Raw genomic sequence first — 17520 nt, 5'->3', positions numbered from 1 at the left:
ATTTACTCAACCAGACTCCTACTTTTCCAGTCTTATCACACAATACTTCCATAAACTCTATGACTTTACCGAACTTTCTTGTTATTGTTCACAACATTCCATTTTGACAATCCATCATCTGTCACTGTGCTTTTGCACTGGTTGTCCTCTAAATCTAGTTACGTTTATAAGAATTTATGGTTTGCAATGTGCTGGGCACTTTGAATCATGGAGTATGTGGAGTAAGGATACAAAGACTGGCATGGGAGAAGAGGCTATGTTATGAACTCTAAAAAGATTCTAAAAGCTAATGAGACATTTTTATATAATGATCCTGAAGGTTTTAGGAAGACAATGGGTATGCATATGACATAGTTAGACCTGATCTTTAGTCAGCCAGGTGACACAATGGGTAGTGGGCTGGGGCTGAAATCAGGAAGACCTGAGTTCAAATCCAGATTCAGATATTAGCAGTGGGATCCTGGGTAAATCTCAAATCCCTCTTTGTCTCAGTTTCTTCATTTAAAAATAAGCTTCAGAGGGAAATGGCACATCACTCCAGTATGGTTGTGACACAGTTCTCTTTTAATATCCTGACCCAGTTTCCCTAATTGTCCTATTCAGTTACTCTGCCTCAGGTTATAATCATTCCCTCTTAATGTTTGATAAGATAAAGGTCTTTATCCATTTTAGACATCATTAGAATAACAGGAGCCTCTCCAGTACCTCCCTTTATGTGATCCTAAGTGTTTCCCCACATTAGGTCATCCCCATCCAGGTATCTCCCCCCTTATGTCATTGTTCTTGTTATCCTATAAAAGAATCTTGTATCTGACATTCACTGCTGGATTCTTTGAGACCATAGTCTCATTCAGCCCTGGTACCAAACCATGGATCCATTTAGTCCCAGTAAATCTCTCCATTAAATAATTAAATTGTTCTTTAATCTTTATCCTGCCTCAGTTTTCCCGACATTATATTTTGGAGCTTCCCAGCGAGATGTTAGAAAATGAGCAGGATTAAAGGTAAGAGACTTTCTGGTCTCTGCCTTGGACCTCACATTGGCTGGGAATCTGAATTCTTGGCCTGGAGAGTCCAGCCCCCCCCCCCCCTGGATTTTTTTCCCCAGAGCTTCTGGGAAAGAGAGCAGTTTCCAGCCACAACAGCCTGATGGTAGACACCCCCATTTCGGTCACAGGAGAGTAAATCTGTCTGGGTACCATCTGGTTAAGTCTTAAGACCTGTTCTGTTCTGCTGTATTCTATATACTAGCATATGGATTCCCAGAATTATGAAATGCTAACAGGCATAAATTCTGGGAGTAGGGTCTTTTGGACACAGGGGACCCTACCTGGGTGTCTAAGACACATCTATGTGCCAGTTGGCACAACTCTGGGCATTCCAGAGTATATATCTGGGTGTCTTTTTAAAGATACCATCTGGCTTTAAAAAAAAGGCGGGGGGAGGCTCTGTTTGAATTATGGGAGGAAAGACTGGACTGACAACTTCCCTCAGGGCTATTCTTTCCAGATAGCCTCCGGTCTAGGTTAAATGTTTTGACTGTACAGTCTATGTGTATTCAGTGTTCTGTGTGATCTGTTTGTTTTGTTAATTTAAGAGCTCTGTTAAGTTTAAGAACAATGATCAAATTTGGGAATTGGTTATTTCAATGTTGCAACTGTACTTAGTATAATTCTGAACCCCAGCTGGAGAAAACATTTGATTAGGAATTTTAGGATGATTTTAAATTTGGGAAATAATTTTACTATTGCCTTTGCATGCCAGATTTGTTCTGAGTCTTCTTTTGGGCAGTTTTTAAATTGTGGGAAACAATTCTACTGTTGCCTATGCAGGCTAAATTTTATCTTTAAGTATAAGATCTTAAAAGAATAGCTTGTTAAAGTTCTGTTAACTTGCCTGAAAGGAGTCACTGCCTCTAATTAGGTAAAGTATGTAACAAAAAGGATCTGACTTTTCTGAAGGCTTCAACTCTGGCTAAGTTGGAGCTTAGGAGAAGTCCATTGGGAATAATGGCTACATGGGGCCAGAGGGAGAGAAAGAAATAGAAACTATGCTGTTTCATTATTTGAAATATGATAGAAAAAGCAGTTTTATATTGGAATTTGAAACTGTACTTTGGTTCAGAGTTTGTTACCTATAACACTGTAAGTAAGCTTTAAATCTAGCTCTGTTGGACATGTAGATTTATGGAATCTTCCCTCCCCACCTCCACTGCTTTCTGCTAAAGGTTGGGTGAGGTAGGGATCTTTTGTCTTCAAAGGTGAAGATTAAACTCACACCCCACTGCTCTCTGCTACTTCTATGGAGCATCTAGTTAGCCTGGAGTTCAGTTTAGTTCACCTCCCCTCCCTCCTGCCTCTTTGGAGGTGGAGTTTGGGGGAAGAGGGGCCACGTGGAATTCTTTCCTTCTCCCTCCCTCTAAACTGTTCCAGACTTTTTTTTTTTTTTTTTTTTAATCAAGTTGTAGCCCCCTGGTTTTGGCTAAAAGGAGCAAACTGATTTGTATAAATATAAAGTTATGGTAAATATCTGGATTTATCCGAAACTTTGGTTAATGGGATTTGTTATTGGAGGTAAAATTTCTTGAGTTTATAGTTAATATGTCACTGCATTTTTTCCTCCTGTAACTGATTTTTATAATCAGAGCAATGGTCAATAAGAAACTGTTAATACAATTCAATTGTCATACCTTGTTTTCAATCTGGTTATCTGTAATCATTATACCCTAAATCCTTGAGCAAATAAATATTTAGTCTGGTCTTCTATCTGTTACTAGATATTGTGTCTGGATATTCAAGCTTTTTTTTTTTTTTTTTTTTTAAGGTTTATAACTAATGAGAGGCCACATCTTGTAGCAGTCCTTGTGGAGCAGTCTTTCTATCTCGGACTGCTCTAACTTTTGTTAGACTTGTTTTTGCTCCTAGATTTGGTCAAATTACAGATATATTGACTTGCTTCTGGGACTTAGATAAAGCTTTGTCAGCACGCCACACTACACCCATCCCCCTCCCTGGATTGAGCATCTCTGCCCATCTTTAGCAGGAAGCAGCTTTTGAGAAAATCATTGCTCCTGCTCCTGATGTAATTTGGACTGATATGGGGAAAGTGCTTGAATTGTTAAAATTTTAACTGTATTACTGTGTTTAAGACTTGGGATGGAAATTATTAAACTTGTGTAACTATTGCTGTTATGTTTGAGGGATTTTTAGTCCGTTACATATATGTATATGTATATGATTTATATGTAGGATGGCTATTTGATAATTCCTTTGCATGAGAAAAAAAAAAAGGAAGAAATAGGAAATTGGGAAACTGGTGTATTTTCTTAGGTACTTCTGCCCCACCCCTTATTTTACTAGTTCAGATTTAATTGGAAATCCTTTAAACAATCCTTTTCATTTTTTTACTCCTTGCTTAAATTTACTGGACTATGATTTGCTGGTTATGATTTAACCTTGGAATCCCTTATTCTGTTGAATTGCCCTGGCAGACTCAGTTTTTGGAATTTTTTAGAAACGACCAGAAATCAGACACCTGTCCTGGAACTGGCAATCTCTCTGATCTGTTTCTCCACTCCTGTAACCCCATTCTTTAATCAGTATTTCAGCATACTTAAAAGGACCTTGCAGCAGTTTGGTATCAGGTCTCTAAAAGTTCAGGGTTTGCCTGCTTTGGTCTAACTGCATAATCTGCTCAGAAATCTGATCCTTTCTGCAGCCCTGCGGTGTTCTCTTCTTTAAAATATAATGGTTCTCTCTGAGCAGGTTTCTTGGGGAAGTTTTCTGGAGGCAGCCTTAGTTTTAGTTCAGAGTAATAATCATTCCAAATGCAGCCAGGTGTTAAAAGTTCAGATCTTTTATTGCTTCCTCCAAAATAGCCTGGTTAGTTTTCTTGATGGCCTATCTCTCTGCTTCGTTCCAAGAGCTCCCTCTGAATGTCTCCAAATCCAAAGGTTTGTCCTTCAGCCTCCAGCCGGCAGAAAGGTGGAAAATGGAATGAATCTGACTTCGCCTCCAAGAGTGGGCTTGTGGGCTTCCTCCCAGAGTGCTCCCCTCCTGGCAATGCTACGAACTAACTAACCTGAAGCTCTAAGAGCTTCTTTATATATGATCTCCCAAAGGTTGACTCCTCCTCTGAGGGAGGGATTAAGGGAGGTGTGAATTCACAAAGTGACAAAGTTAACTTTGTGAATTTCCCATACTTGTAAACTCCAATGAGTACTTAAATACATTAGTGAGTTAGAGAATTTGCTAAGTACCATGCTAAATTAGGCAACTGACTTATCACTTTGTAAGGATTTGCTTTAAGGTGTGAACCAATAAGCATTGTATCAATTCCATTGAGTTAACACTAGGATTCTAACACAGCTCTGTCTGTTCCTCTGGTTGGGGACAGATGGAGCTACTCCAAGCCTCACCCTTCTCCCCTGGAGTGAGTTGCCCCTCTGAATGGACAGCATGACTGTTTTGAGCCCTGCTACTCTGTAAGAAGAAGCTGAGTCATGCACAAATGACCACAGACCTAACTCACAGTGCATTGTCCATATGTTTCCCAACTGCAGAGGACCTAATATGATTGCAACAAGGAGCTTTGTGTATTGCTGATTAACTCTGGGGTTATTAGGGAGAGACTTGTCTTTGCCATAAGTCCTTGCATTGTTGTAGCTTTATTTTGTTTTTGATTTGGTCTATTAACTTAAGATAGGATTGGTCAAAATTGTGGTGCTAAGACCTTCTAGAGGAAGGTAATTCGATGATTTGAATAGTCAGAAGAGAGTGTGTAATGTTGTGCCACAGTTCTCTTTTAATGTCCTGACCCAGTTTCCCTAAATTGTCTTATTCAATTATTCTGCCTCAGGTCATAATCATTCCCTCTTAATGTTTGATGGGATAAAGGTCTTTATCCATTTTAGACATCATTAGAATATCAGGAGCCTTTCCAGTACCTCTCATTATGCCATCCTAGGTGTCTTCCCCCATTAGGTCATCCCCATCCAGGTACCTCCCCCATTATGTCATTGTTCTTGTTACCCTATAAAAGAATCACAGTGAACTGTCCATATTCTTTTTTTTTTTTTTTTTTTTTTGTGATTCTTGGAGATCATATATAAAGAAGCATCCACTGCTGGATTCTTTGAGACAACAGTTTCACTCAGCCCTGGGACTAAACCATGGATCCATTTGGTCCCTATAAATCTCTCCACTAAAAAAATTATTAAATTGTTCTCTAATCTCTATCCTGCCTCAGTTTCTCTGACATTACAGTATTTGCCAACAAAACCTCAAATGATCATGAAGAGTTGGACATGAATGAACAAAAACAACAAAATTAGGGAGATCACTTGAGGAAAATTAATTAGCAGTCTGTAGCAATAGTCCAGATTTTAGGTGATGAGGATCAAGATGGTAGCAGTGTCAAAGGATAGAAGGGGCCATATAAGATAGATGTTTAGGAAGACAGAATTGACAAGACTTGTCAACAATTTGGATATGGGAGGTAGGAGCAGCTAGAGTGAGGAGTCAAGGATGACACCCAATTTTGAACCTGATTGATGGGAAGGATGATGGTGCCCTGGATAGTAATAGAGAAACTAGAAAGAGGAAAGTATTTGGAAGGGAAAGATGAGTTCACTAATAGGCAGTTGGAAATGATAGAGTGACAATTAGAAGAAGGTAGATCAAGGCTAGGTAAGTAGATCTGAGAATCATGTGCTTAGAGATGATAATTCAATCAGTGAAAGTTCTGGAGAGTACCAGTAGCAATAATACAAAGGAAGATGAGCTACTCAGATCCTCCAGTGAATCAGTATGGAAGGAGAAGGGAAGAAGTTCCAGGACAGAATCCTTGGGGATACCGACACTAGTGTTTGCAACCTGAATTAAGATCTAGCTATTATCTCCTCACAAATACATCTTGAAATCTCTGGTTTCTTTCCTTTGGTTCAGAATCTCTACCTATCTGACCCCAGCCCTGTTTCACATTCCACCTTTCATATCTTTTAATCGTACTTAACATCCAGATTTGCCCAAGGTCTGTATTATTAATATTTTTCTCTGTCACTGTCAAATCTAGATAATCAACAAAACTAGCCCTGATTTATAGCCTTTCCCAATTTCAAACACTTTCTTTGAAAATTTAGCAACTGGCTCTCCTCCCTCAAAAATGTACCAAAAAATAACACATCTTATCTGTTTCTAAGTTAAATCTGTATTATTAAATTTTAACAACTGGGTCATTTTCCTAAAATAATCTTTCAAGTTAAATCTATATTATTAACATTTTCTTCATTACTTTTGAACCGGATAATCGACGGTATACATCTAATTGGAGCCTTTCCTCAATCCCAAAGTTCTGAATACTAACGATTGGCTCTCGGGAGCAAGTACGAGCGCGTTCCAGGAGACCCAGCTTGAACAGGGCAACAAACAGAAGGAAAAAAAAGACTCTTTTGTCTGATCTCCAGCTGATTGGAAAAAGGGCCCCGTCTATAATGCTGACTATAGATGAACTACATTTCCCAGAGATCCGAGGGGCTCTCGGCTTGCTATTGACTGGTTAACAGTGAGCCAATCCGTGAGACATTACGCAAGACACCAATCACAGGGAAGTGGGGGCAGGCCCTTCCTCTTTCAGAGGTTGGCTTGCCTCAGGAACCCAATAGGACGGGGTGGGGGGCGTGTGTGTGATCTCCGAAGCTCCCGGGGATTTCGGGTCCCGAGACTAAATCACTAAGGTACACGCAGACTCCTTGCACTGGGCACTCAACCCGAGCGCCCTTGGAGGTCACGCGGAGCCGCGGGCGTGGGAGGAGGACCAGGAACCGTTTTCTCCCTCTAACACGTGGGATAGGAGTAGTCTGTGACAAACCCACCCTTGGGCCGGTCTCGTTCTCCCTCTCCCTGGCCGCTTGCCCAGTTCCACCCGTTACAGGACGTTGGCATCTTGGACAGCACGGAGTCCGGTAAGACTTGGGACGGGCGAGGTTTAAGGCCGAGGGGTTTGCTTCTCTGGCGCCGCAGGGCTTTTGAAAAGGAAGATTAAGCCCATCTCGTTTCCTTTCTTCTAGAACCGTCAATGGTTTGTCGGTCCCAGGATCTGCCTCCGTCTAGGAAAAGTCTTTGCTTCCCGATCTCCCGCCTTTCTTCGAGTCTGTAGCCCGAGGCGCAGCGGAGCGTGCATCATGCCACCCACTCTGGAAGAACTGCAGCCGGGTAAATGAAAGGGAGCTGGTGCCCGCCTGTGTTTGTTTCTTCTTGGAGTCATTATTGCGTCATTATGGTTTGGAACGTTCCCAGGCTGACAGAGCGCCGCCTACAGGCAGCCTGCGAGGGCCGCTGGTAGAAGCTCTTTACCGATGATTATTATTTTTGGTGGGGGTCGTGTTGTCTAGATCCTTCTTTTTTCTTTCACTTTCTTCCACAAATTCTGAAATTTCAGAAAGCTGGTGGAAGAGAGTCTGTTTTTAGGGGAAACTGAGATTTATTGATATGAGCACTTACCTTGATTTCTTCTAAGTTCAGAGGCAGAAGAAAGATCGTTTTAGAAAGGTGACCCATGAGAGAGATTCGGGGAGCCAGCCACTGAGTCTGTTGGTGGAGCCTGGGACACGTCTTGGGCATGGAGTTCAATTCGGCAGAACAGTTTATGAATCTGGGCACTTAGCATCCTCATCTGTAAAATGGGCATCATAATATTTCTTCCAGGGTTATATCATTCCTTGCTTTGCACATAGTAGTTGCTTAATAAATTTTCGAATTGAATTGTTGTGAGGGTAAAAATGAGATAATATTGGTCAAATGCTTTGCATACCTCATAGTTACGTTCAGGGTGCCCCAGAAGTGTTAGTGAGTCTGAAGCCTGTTTGAAACAGCAGTAAGGCTTGGAACACCCCTTTCTCTCCCCCCCCCCCCTTTTTTTAATTTTTTAATTAGTATTTTATTTTTCCTAATACGGGAAAAGAGTTTTCAACATTAACCTTTGCATGGAACACCCCATTTTAAACAACATTAAATTTAAATTTTTGTTATCCTAATAGGGTTGAGATCCCAAACTGTAATTTCCTCCAGAGTTAGATTTCTTCCTACTTTCTCTAGTTGTCTATAGATCCTTAGTTTGGAATAGGAATGTGTGGGTGGAGAATGAGATCTAGGATGCTGAAGTCACAGAATGAAATTTTAAATAATTTTAATTGAACATTGTGTGTGCTTGGATCTGAATAATGAGGAAGGTGTTGTAAGTTCTTATTAATGCCTTAAGGTACAGTAGAGAATAGGAGAGCTGAATTAGTTTGTCTTTCAGATCTAAATTCAGGGAAGAATTTAAGACCAAACTAGATTAAAGCATTATGAAATGTAAGATGGTTAATTTTGATGATATAAAATGTAAAAGTTTTTGCACAAACAAAACCAATGCCGTAAAAATTAGAAGGAAAGCCGAAAACTGGAAAAACATGTTTATAGCAAATATTTCTGATAAAGATCTCATTTCTCAAGTAAGTAGAGAACTGAGTCAAATTTATAAGAATACAGTTCCCAAATTGATTAAAATGGTCAAAAGACATGAACAGGCAGTTTTTTACTCAAAACAATGTATAGTGAGTACCAGCCCTAAAGTCAGGAGGACCTGAATTCACATGTGACTTCAGACACTTAACAATTACTAGCTGTGTGACCTTGGGCTAGTCACTTAACCCCAATTGCCTTAGGAAAAAAAAGAAAATAAAACAATGTATAGTCATGAAAAAAATGCTCTAAATCACTCGAAAAGAGAAATGCAAATTAAAACAACTCTGAGGCACTATCTTAAATTGGCAAATATGACAAAAAAGGAAAATGATAAATATTGAAGAGGTGGTGGGAAAATTGGGACACTGCCCTTAGTGGAGTGGAGAACTAATTCAACCATTCTGGAGAGCATTTGGAACTATGCCTGAAAGGCCAGTCTCTGATCTAGCAATATGTCTTGCAAAGACATTGCAAAGAGATTTTTTAAAAGGGGGTAGAAAAGAATCTATTTGTACAAAAATATTTATAGCAGCTTTTTTTGTTGTGGCAAATATTTGGAAACTGAAATTCTCCATCAGTTGAATAATGGCTAAATAAGTTGTGGTATATGTGATATAATAGATTATTATTGTACTATACAAAATGACAAACAGGATGATTTCAGAAGAAACTGGAAAGATTTACATGAACTGATACTAAGTAAAGTGAGCAGAATTAAGCGGACATTGTATATAGTAACAGCAACATTGTTCAGATGAAGAATTGTGAATGACTTAGCCATTCTCAGCAACATAGTGATTTGAGACAGTGATGAAAAGGACTAATGATGAAAAATGCTATCCACCTCTAGAGAGAGAACTGATGTCTACTACAGACTGAAGTATGTTGTTTTTCCCCTTTTCCTCTTTTCCTTCCTTTTCTCCCTCCTTTTTCTCATTCCTTCCTTCTGTCTTGCACAAAGTGATTAATATGGAAATTCTTTATATAATTGCACATGTATAACATCATATTGCTCAAAACTTAAAAACCAGAAACAAATATTAAAAAACTGTTTTATATGTAAGTGGGGGGAAAAATTGAAGAAAAAAAGCAAAATAAAGATACCCCAGAGAGAAAATGAACCTGGAGCAAATGAGAATAGCTTTTCTATTTTGTTTTTGTTTTTGTTTTTTTTTTTTGGGGGGGGGGAGGTTAGGTGGGAGGGGAGTGGCCTGATGGATGACTAGGGTTCCTGGCTTGCAGTTTGTCACTTCTTGGTTCCAGTCCAGTCCCAGACAGTTTTGAGAAGTGTGACACACAGGGGCAAGTCACTTTCCCTTCTCATCTGTAAAGTAGGGTATTAATAGCTGTAACTACTTCCTTCTGAGGCAGCACAGCTCATGCAATGGATAGAGTTTTGAACTTGGAGTTGGAAAGACCTTCCTGGCTTTGTGAGGCTGTCCAAGTCACTTAAACCTCTGTTTGCTTTATCTATGATATGAAGATTATTACTTCCCTTTTAAGGATTGTTGTACAGATATGTGTAAAGTGCTTAGTAGTGTCTAGTACATATTGTTCAGTTATGTCTAACTTTTCGGGACCCTGTGAACATAGGACACTAGGCTTTTCTATCCTCCACTATCTCTCAACTTTGTCCAAGTTCATGTTCATTATTTCCATAACACAATCTATCCATTTCATCCTCTAATTTCCCCCTTTCCTTTTGCCTTTAATTTTTCTCACTATCAGGGTCTTTCCAATCAATCCTGTCTTGTTACATGGCCAAACTGCTTAAGATTTGGCTTTAGTATTTGACCTTCCAGGGAATTAATTTCTTATAAATTGAGTGATTTTTGTCTTTTTGAGTCCAAGGAACTCTCAAATTCAATTTTGAATTCACCACAATTCAAAAGAGCATCAATTCTGTGGTGCTCAGCTTTCTTTGTACAATTAACTCTCAAAGTCATACATTGCTGCTGGAAAAACTATATAGCTTTGATCCTATGGACCCGTGTTGACAAGATAATGTCTCTGCTTTTTAGTATGCTGTCCAGATTTGCCATTGCTTTTGTTCCAAGGGGCAAGTCTTTTAATTTCATGGCCGCAGTATCTGTCTGCAGTGATCTTTGAGCCCAAGAATATAAATATGTCACTGCTTCTATTTTTTTCTCCTTCTGCTAGGAAATGATAGGACCAGTTGCTAATAACATCTTAGTTTTTTTTTGATGGGAAGTTTCAAATCAGCTTTTACAGGCTTCTCTCTTACCTCATCTGGAAGCTTATTTCTTCACTTTCTGCCATCAAAGTAGCATCATCTGCATATCTGAGATTGTGCAGTAGCTACTATGTAAATATTTATTCTTTTCTCCTTTAATTTCTCTTTAGAGGAATATTGTGTAAAAAAAGTGTTGTATAAATGTCAGCTACTCTAATTAAATAAAATGTAAAGTTCTTGAGAGATTTTTTTTCATAATCCTTGTGTTCATAGTACAGACAGTGCTTAGTATATGTTTATTGAATTGAATTAAAAGATGGAGCAAAAGAAATTAATGAAGATTATTTAGTAGTCTTTCTTTCTGAAATTCAGACTTGGTCACTTGGGAATTAGAATCTTATCTTCCAGCTGTGTGGGCTGGATCGATCATATAACTGCTTTAAGCCCCAATTTTTACATTTGTAAAATGGGGCTCATTTAGTACCTATCTCTCAAGTTTGTTGTGAGAATCAAATGATATGAATGTGAAACACTTGTAAATCTTAGAGGGCTATATAAATTCTCTCTGTTCTTTTAATATTATCAAATACGTGGAGTTGGAGAGTTGGTTTTTGAAATCAATGGAGCTGTAATTCAGATGTCTTTATTATTTTTTTAAAAAATGTTGCTATAAGAAGGCCCTACTTTGTCCAAGTCTAGCCACACTCAGAGACCATTACTCTTTTTTCTCCCTGATTGGGTTAATTTCCACTACCTGTCCCCTTTCTAGATGGAAGAGAACTAGCGTAGAGTAGTATCACAGAAACCCAAGGAGGAGACAGATATGGATGGGGGAAAAGGGTGGGTGATTGAGTAGCTAAATATGTAACCTTTACCTAAGTTCTTTCCATGGTAATTCTATTGACCCTTGTAGCAGCATAGAGAGGTGTAGGCGCTATTATTGATAGTGTAGGAAACTTAAAGCTGAGAAGTTTGATTAGTTTGCTCAGGATCAAATATCTAGTAAATGACTGAATGAGGATTTAAACTTAGGGCTTCCTGGCTCCAGGTTCAGTACTAGCCATTGAACCTCTTTAGTGCCACCCCCACATGAGGAATGAAGAGGACTGAGATCATTGTTGACCTTATTTCAGTTTCATTCTGGTGAGGGGAAGCAAGAGTTAAAAATCATCTCTTCAAGGTTTGGGAATTCATTGGGAGGGAGGGAAATGGGACATTTTTTGCAGTCTCAGAATCTAAGCTTTCTGGTAGTGGGACAGAGACCCTCCTTACCCTCAACCCTGCTCCTCCCCTATTTTATTTCACTTGTCTAAATTTGGAGCTTCCTATAGGATAACTAGTTAGAACCTTGAATCAGGAAAGACCTCTTTGGTCTCTGACACTTGTACTTTTAGCATACCTTAATTTCCTCAGCTGTAAATGCTTAATAGCAATTAAGATCAAAGGAGATAATATTAGTAAAGTTCTTATCTTAGTGCAAGGCTCTTAGTAAATGCTTAATGCTAATTGGATTTGGAAGCATTTTGCTCAGTCTGCTCTCCCGATCCCAACTTTACAAATGAGAAAGATGAAGTCTTCTATCCTCCACTCTCATCCTCTCAGAAGTCTTCTATCCTCAACTTTGTCCAAGTTCATGTTCATTGTTTCCATAACAACACCTATCTATATCTAAAAATAAGTGATATCTTCAATCAGCTGATTAATACCAAAACTAGAAATGGAAACCTAGTTTCTGCTGCTGGTGAAGATCAATTTGACCTTCTCAAAGTCTGGGCATAGTAATAACCCTGCATTTTTAGTTGACTAGAACAGTTGTAGAATGTTTGTAAGAAAAACAACCTCCCCTTTTTTTTTAAATGGAAAAATTGCCCATGTGAGAACAGGGAACGCTGAAAGGGAGTCAGATCAGGTACAAACTAGATAGCTGGGTCTTCCAGGAAGGCTCTTTAACGTCAATAAGTAATCACATATCTTGCATATACCACAGATCAGAAAACTAGGGAATCTTTGCTTGTGGTGCAAAGGATTAAAAAAAGGGACATTTGGAGAGAAGCTTTGTTTCTTTCTGAAGAAGGGGTTCTTTAATTATAGATTCCCTACTGAATCACATTGGTATAAAGGCACATGTACTGTGTGTTCCAGGCTTAATCAGTGAACTGTTTAAATAGTACTGGACAGAAGAAGGTGCTGAATTTAGAGTCAGAGGATCTGAATTGGAATTCTGGTCTGTGATTTGTGTAATTCACTGTGTAATTCACTTCTGGGCCTCTGCTTCATAATACAGCACAAGTATACAGTACCTGTTGGGCTGTGTCAGGCACTGTGCTGTTTACACAGAAATCTTGGGAGGTGAGTTTTGTTTTTATCCCCATTTTATAGATAAGAAAACTGAAATAGCCATTGCATTATACAGCTAGCATACGTTTGCAGCCAGATTTGAACTAAGGCGTTCTGATTTCATGTTCTTTTATCTACTGTTATCTAGCAGCAACTATAATGGAGGAATTGAACTAGGCAGTCTCTAAAGATTCTTTCTAATTCTAAATCTGTGATCCTTTTAATCACTGGTACTTTGTATCAACAATTTCTGAAGCTTTGGGAGGAAAGAAGTGAAGAGAACCATTGTGAAAACATTAACCAGAATGTGTAACTTGGGTCAAAGGTATGAAGGCTTGCTAAGTTGACTTACATACCTAAAATTTCCAGAGGGTTCCATAGGAACTCAGGATGATGGTAATAATTGACATTTATATAGTGCTTAAAGTTTAAGAATGCTTTCCTTGTAGTCTCTTTTGGGCCTCAGGAAAACCCTGAGAAGGTACTATGGGTATACTTATCCCCATTTCACAGATGAGGAGAATGAGACTCAAAGTAATTAAGTAATTTGCCAATGACACAACTAATAAAGGCTAAAGGTGGGATCTGAACCTGTTCATTACCAAGTCCAGCTTTGTCCACCTTGCTCCAGGCTGTATCATATGGTATTCCTCTATTTCAATCTTTTTTATTATGGTCAAAATAAGGATAGTGCAGCTATCCTTTTTACCTTTGTATCGTCCTCTGTACCTAGTGCTGCCCTTAATTATTTTATGAAAGGGAATACAGGGAAATAGGTGGAATTTTGGAAATAAATATACTTAGTTGGTTGTCCTTTGTTCTTGAAGAGGACCAAAATGGCATCACTTTGTTACTCAAGTTACTGTGACTGATCAGACCAATATGAGCTCGGAATATTCTGCCATAGGTTGGACATAAATACACTCTCCATGAACATGGACTCTCTAACTTTGCATATCTCGCATTTCTTTTGAGCTAATTCAATTCTGCTTTATTTCTAGAGCACAGCTCTTCTGATGAGAGTATGCCATGCTGGGCAGTCCTGTGCTAGTGTCTCTCATGTCATACAATCCTAAATATAGCCTGTTAAACCAAAGACCACCTAGTTTCCACAAAGGGAAAATCATATCTCATTGATCTATTTTTGTATAAGATAATGGTGCAGACCCTCATCATGTCAAGCCTGGACTTTTGGACTTTTACAAGAGCTTGCTTGTTGACTTTGTGTGGGACAGTAGCATCCGCAAAAACAGAGACCCTCGCAGTAAGAAGCGAAAAGGATTTATTAAGGCCTCTCAAGAAAGGGCATCTCCCATCTGACAAGGTGTTTGTCAGTTAAAGGACTGCAAATAAAAACTGCAAAACACGAGATTAAATAGCCTGAATGCAGAAGCCCCCACCCCTCCAGCCTGGCCTTTTCTCCTATTTTTTGAGGGAATCTGGGTTTATATTCTAATTGCAAATCTAACCCAGAAGTAAGAGAATTTTAAAAAGAGGTATTTACACATGCTAATTAAGAGGTGGTAGGAAACTGCAGAGGACAAACACCTGCAATTTTTTAGTTATAGCACTATTTGTTATTATAGTTTCAAGTCACAATTAAGGTATAGTTTAAGGCTATTTTCCCATGAGAGGGTCTTCATTCAGTTAATTCCACATATCTGCATTCATATCTTTCCCACACAAGTCCCTTGTCCTCCACTCTGCTGTCAAAGTGTTCTAAAATTTATTTCTGCTCATGTAATCCTCTCAATATACTCCACTGGCTTCCTATTGCTTCCAGGATCAGATATAATATTTTGCATCAGCATTTAAAGTCCTTCATAACCACTTCACCTCACCTTTCAGTCTTCTTCCTCCCCATGTTTTGTGTGGTAGTGATACTGGCTTCCTTGCTGTTCTGGAATAAAAAAAAAAAACAAAACTCTTATGATGCAGCTCTAGGCATTTTCACTCACTATCCCCTAACCCTCCCCCCACCTTGTTGTTCTTATGATTTTTAAAATCTCATCTTCAGGAAGCCTTTTTGAGCTCTTAATTCTGGTGCTTTCCCTCTTGATTATTTTTAATTTATATCTTGTTTATGTATTACTTTTTATGTGTATGATTATGAACTTTTAAAATTTAAGCAGGGACTATCTTGTCTTTTTTTTTTTTATATCCTCGTACTTAATAGTTGTATAATACACTTATTAACAGATTGACTGTTAGAGCTAATGGGGAACCCATGGTTGTAAATAGTTTGATTTTAGAGTTTTTGACATTCCATGTGTGTGGTAAATCAATTAAACAAATAACCAGTTTGATTTTGTTTACTGGGGCTGACTGTTTTAGCTTAGAGACAAACGATAAAAGATAGGGAAAAGATAGGTGTTTTTCCTTATGGGAAATATAGCCAATGAAGGCCATGGAACACTCTCTCCAGTGTGCAGGGATGAGTCTTATTAACTGTCATATATATATATATATATATATATATATATATATATATATATATATATATATATATATAAGAATGAGTGACTATCTGAGGAGAAGTTAAAATAAATTAAAATAGTTGTAAACTTTTCTGGATGCAAAAATGCATAGTTAATAGGAAAAACTGCAGCAATGTTTTGTGAGGGAATTGCAGTTATCCTTTTGAATATAAACTCAAGGACAAGATTCTGTGGAGTTGATCTTACAGTGAAATGGAAGGAGACTTGGATTTGGAAATGGAGAACTTGTGTTTAAATTTGGGTTCTGCTACTTGCATTGCCCTTGTGACATTGGAAAAGTCACTTCCACTCTCTAGACCTCATTTTCTCTATATGTAAGAAAATGTTTTGAATTGTTACCTTGGGTCTTTCTCCCATTGTGTGTAGTCAGTGAAAACAAATCTGTACATTGCCCATGTATTCAAGTGCGTCAATGCCAATTCTATACCTTCAGTCTATCACCTCTCTACTTAAGGGAGGAAGGGAACTGTGCTTTGTTAGCAGTTTTCTGAAGGATAATTTGTTATTTCATACATTTTAAGTTATCTATTTCCTAACTCTAGTAGTTAATTTAGATATAAATATATTCTAAAATAGCTCTGGAGGTGACTTTATGTAAATAAATAAAATTCACATTTTAACAAACATATTAAATGAGTATTGTAATGCTGGAGAAACTGAGGCTAGACCTAGATTAGAGGGTTCTTAATATTTTAATAGTGGAGAGTTTGGACTGGCCATGGCCAGCTGGCTTGGATAGGACTCTTGTCTCAAAGCATCCAAAGATGAGCTAGTAATTTCAGAGACTTTTATTGGGCTCCAGTGATCAGGGAAACAAAGGCAAGAGGGGTAGAGCACTGGGTGAGTGGAAATTTCGGGAAGGACCATAACTTTTTAATTCTGACAGGTTGAGGGTGAAGAAGGAAGGTTCATAAATTCTGATAAGTTGAGAGTAAAGAAACTAGAGGCAGGAAATCTGGGCCTAGGAGATGTCCAAGCATTTGAGATAAGCCATCTGGAGTTTTATGACTCTTTGGAATGCTAGAGTGGCCAAGGTTCTTTAGCCCTAATTATCTCATTCCTAATGGCCAGGAGGGGGGTGGTGTTGCCACCAGGGAAACTGAGGCATAACATTCCACACTCTCTCTCCTGAATATTCAAATCATTACATTATCTTGGAGAGTCTCAGCACTATAATTCTGACTGATCCTTCCTGGAGCGGATAAGTCAAAATAAAATTAGAAAAGATGCAAGTAACTACAGAGAGGGCAAGTCTCTCCCTGATAACCCCAGAGTTTTTAACAGCATCTCTTGTTTAGGGCGGCACAGAGACCTCCCTGTTGCAAGCATGTCAGGTCCTCTGCAGTTCTGGAGCACTATCTTAGCCAGAGAATCCACTTTGAGATGGACAATTCAATATGAGTTAGGTCTGCAGTCATTTGTGCACTTAACTCAGCATAACTAGAACTGCCTGTCAGGAGGGCAGCAGTGCTAAGGGCTGTTGTGCCAGCCCTTCTAGGAGGGGCACTGCATGACTATCAGAGACTCCGAGGGGGGAAGGGTGAGGCCTGAAATTGCTCCATCTGTCCCTGCCCAGAAGAACAGACAGGCTAAGGAACACTGTTACTAGGAGACAGAAAGGATCTGGATTACTGAGCACAGTATCAGAGTATGCACACTTAGTCAGACTATCAAAGCAGCTAAAGTTCCAGGGGTCCTCAAACTTTTTAAATAGGGGGCCATTTCACTGTCCCTCAGACTGTTGGAGGGCCGGACTATAGTAAAAACAAAAACTTTGTTTTGTGGGCCTTTAAATAAAGAAACTTCATAGCCCTGGGTGAAGGGGATAAACGTCTTCAGCTGCCGCATCTGGTCCGCAGGCCGTAGTTTGAGGACCCCTGAGCTAAACCATGAACTTTCAGAGGCCGATACCAAACTGCAACCTCTTTGGAGGAGACTGAAATGCTAATTAAGAAACTGGGGTTACAGGACTGGAAAAGTGGATCAG

At 39.0% G+C, this 17520-nt stretch overlaps 1 protein-coding gene across 2 annotated transcripts in view; it reads left to right on the top strand.

Annotated features, from left to right (window-relative positions):
- The first annotated feature begins 2101 nt into the window (after positions 1-2101).
- The window catches only part of MTR (5-methyltetrahydrofolate-homocysteine methyltransferase), a 144444-nt gene continuing 129025 nt past the window's right edge, over positions 2102-17520 (top strand). The window contains exons 1-2 of one of the 2 annotated variants that reach the window (XM_051993541.1): positions 2102-6961; positions 7067-7211. In XM_051993541.1, coding sequence (XP_051849501.1) covers positions 7181-7211 — 31 coding nt within the window. In that variant the 5' untranslated portion in view covers positions 2102-6961; positions 7067-7180. Of the gene's footprint in view, positions 7212-17520 lie in introns of both variants that reach the window. The other variant, XM_051993542.1, reaches the window with a different exon arrangement.

This window comes from Antechinus flavipes, chromosome 4 (genome assembly GCF_016432865.1).
Source record: "Antechinus flavipes isolate AdamAnt ecotype Samford, QLD, Australia chromosome 4, AdamAnt_v2, whole genome shotgun sequence".
Classification (NCBI taxonomy): domain Eukaryota; kingdom Metazoa; phylum Chordata; class Mammalia; order Dasyuromorphia; family Dasyuridae; genus Antechinus; species Antechinus flavipes.
This window is presented reverse-complemented; position numbering and strand designations above follow the sequence as displayed.